The sequence below is a fragment of the Trypanosoma rangeli genome, assembly GCF_003719475.1.
Source record: "Trypanosoma rangeli strain AM80 chromosome Unknown Tra_15.4_contig_00121, whole genome shotgun sequence".
In the NCBI taxonomy this organism is placed as follows: domain Eukaryota; phylum Euglenozoa; class Kinetoplastea; order Trypanosomatida; family Trypanosomatidae; genus Trypanosoma; species Trypanosoma rangeli.
In genome coordinates this window covers 49,104-50,169 of record NW_021705864.1, presented here as the reverse complement: position 1 = coordinate 50,169, position 1,066 = coordinate 49,104, and the positions used below count along the sequence as shown (strand labels likewise).

The window sequence follows — 1,066 nt, the reverse complement described above, 5'->3', positions numbered from 1 at the left end:
AAAATCGGGGTGCTGTTGAGCAACGTGATGTCGAACACTGCCGGGGTTGGTGTGGGCTTTGCTGCAGTGGCGTGTGGCTTCGTGCTTTCCTTGTTCGTCATGCAGCTATGCCCAATGCTGTTTTTGAAGGGCTCCAGTGACGTGCAGGGCCAGGCCCCCGCAACCGTGGACAACGCCCTTGTTTCGAGACAGTAAGGTCGATGGGAGAGATATGCCGGCGCCAAGGTCAACGAGTCCCCGCTTTGCTGCAGTGGTGTCGTGGTGCAGAGGAGGGCAGGCGGCAGAAGGCGAGCGAGAAGGTGCGATGCGGGGCGTTGTCCGCGGTTGTCGTACGTGAAGATCGGGATGTGTGCGGAGATGCGAGGCAGCAGGAGGGGCGGGAAGGGACGAGAGGAAGCAGGGAAGGTCGAAGTATACTTCCCGCAGAGAGCGAAGAAATACAGTAGGAGGAAACGTAGTAAGAGAGAGTGGATCCTCCGGGTGCATGCCCTCTTTCAACTGAGCGCCGGGAGACGGAAGAAAATACACGCAGAGACCACCCGGCAGCGGCACGGGCCTACCGCTAGCAGTTATATAATATATACGTCGGCGAAGCAGGCAGTTCAATTTCAGCCGCACGTAAAATACACACAATAATGAGGAACGGGAGAAAAAAGAAAAAAACAAAAAAAAACCACAAACAAACGGTGAAGGTGTGTCGATGGGGATCAAACCGTGAGGGCCCTCAGGACAAAAAAAAAAGAGACGATACACATGATAGGGGAGGCGAGGCGTGTGTGTGCACGGAAGTAACGGATGGCCTCCGACCATGTTTTTTATTTTATTTTATTTTTGTGGGTGATTCTCCCGACACCCCGGCAGGGTTCTTTTGCGCTTCATGCGCCAGGAAAGAGAAAGGGATCATGAAGGCATGCGGAGAGGGAGAAAAAAAAAGGCCTTTGTGACAAAGAAGAAGAAATGTTTTTGAGGGTTGAAGGGAAACACACAGCCCTGCGTAATTTTCTGCGAATTTATCTGTTTAGAGGAGGGGTGGCCACATATTTTTATTTCTATGGCTTGGACGCAA

At 52.3% G+C, this 1,066-nt stretch overlaps 1 protein-coding gene across 1 annotated transcript, besides 1 other annotated feature; it reads right to left on the bottom strand.

Moving 5' to 3' along the window:
• Nucleotides 1-105: 105 nt before the first annotated feature.
• TraAM80_04252 (uncharacterized protein) lies at nucleotides 106-486 on the bottom strand (the record flags this gene model as incomplete). Its single annotated transcript, XM_029381185.1, has 1 exon — nucleotides 106-486. One exon carries the CDS (start codon nucleotides 484-486, stop codon nucleotides 106-108), a length of 381 nt encoding a protein of 126 aa, XP_029239014.1.
• A 163-nt stretch (nucleotides 487-649) lies between these two features.
• Nucleotides 650-684: a microsatellite.
• Nucleotides 685-1,066: the final 382 nt, after the last annotated feature.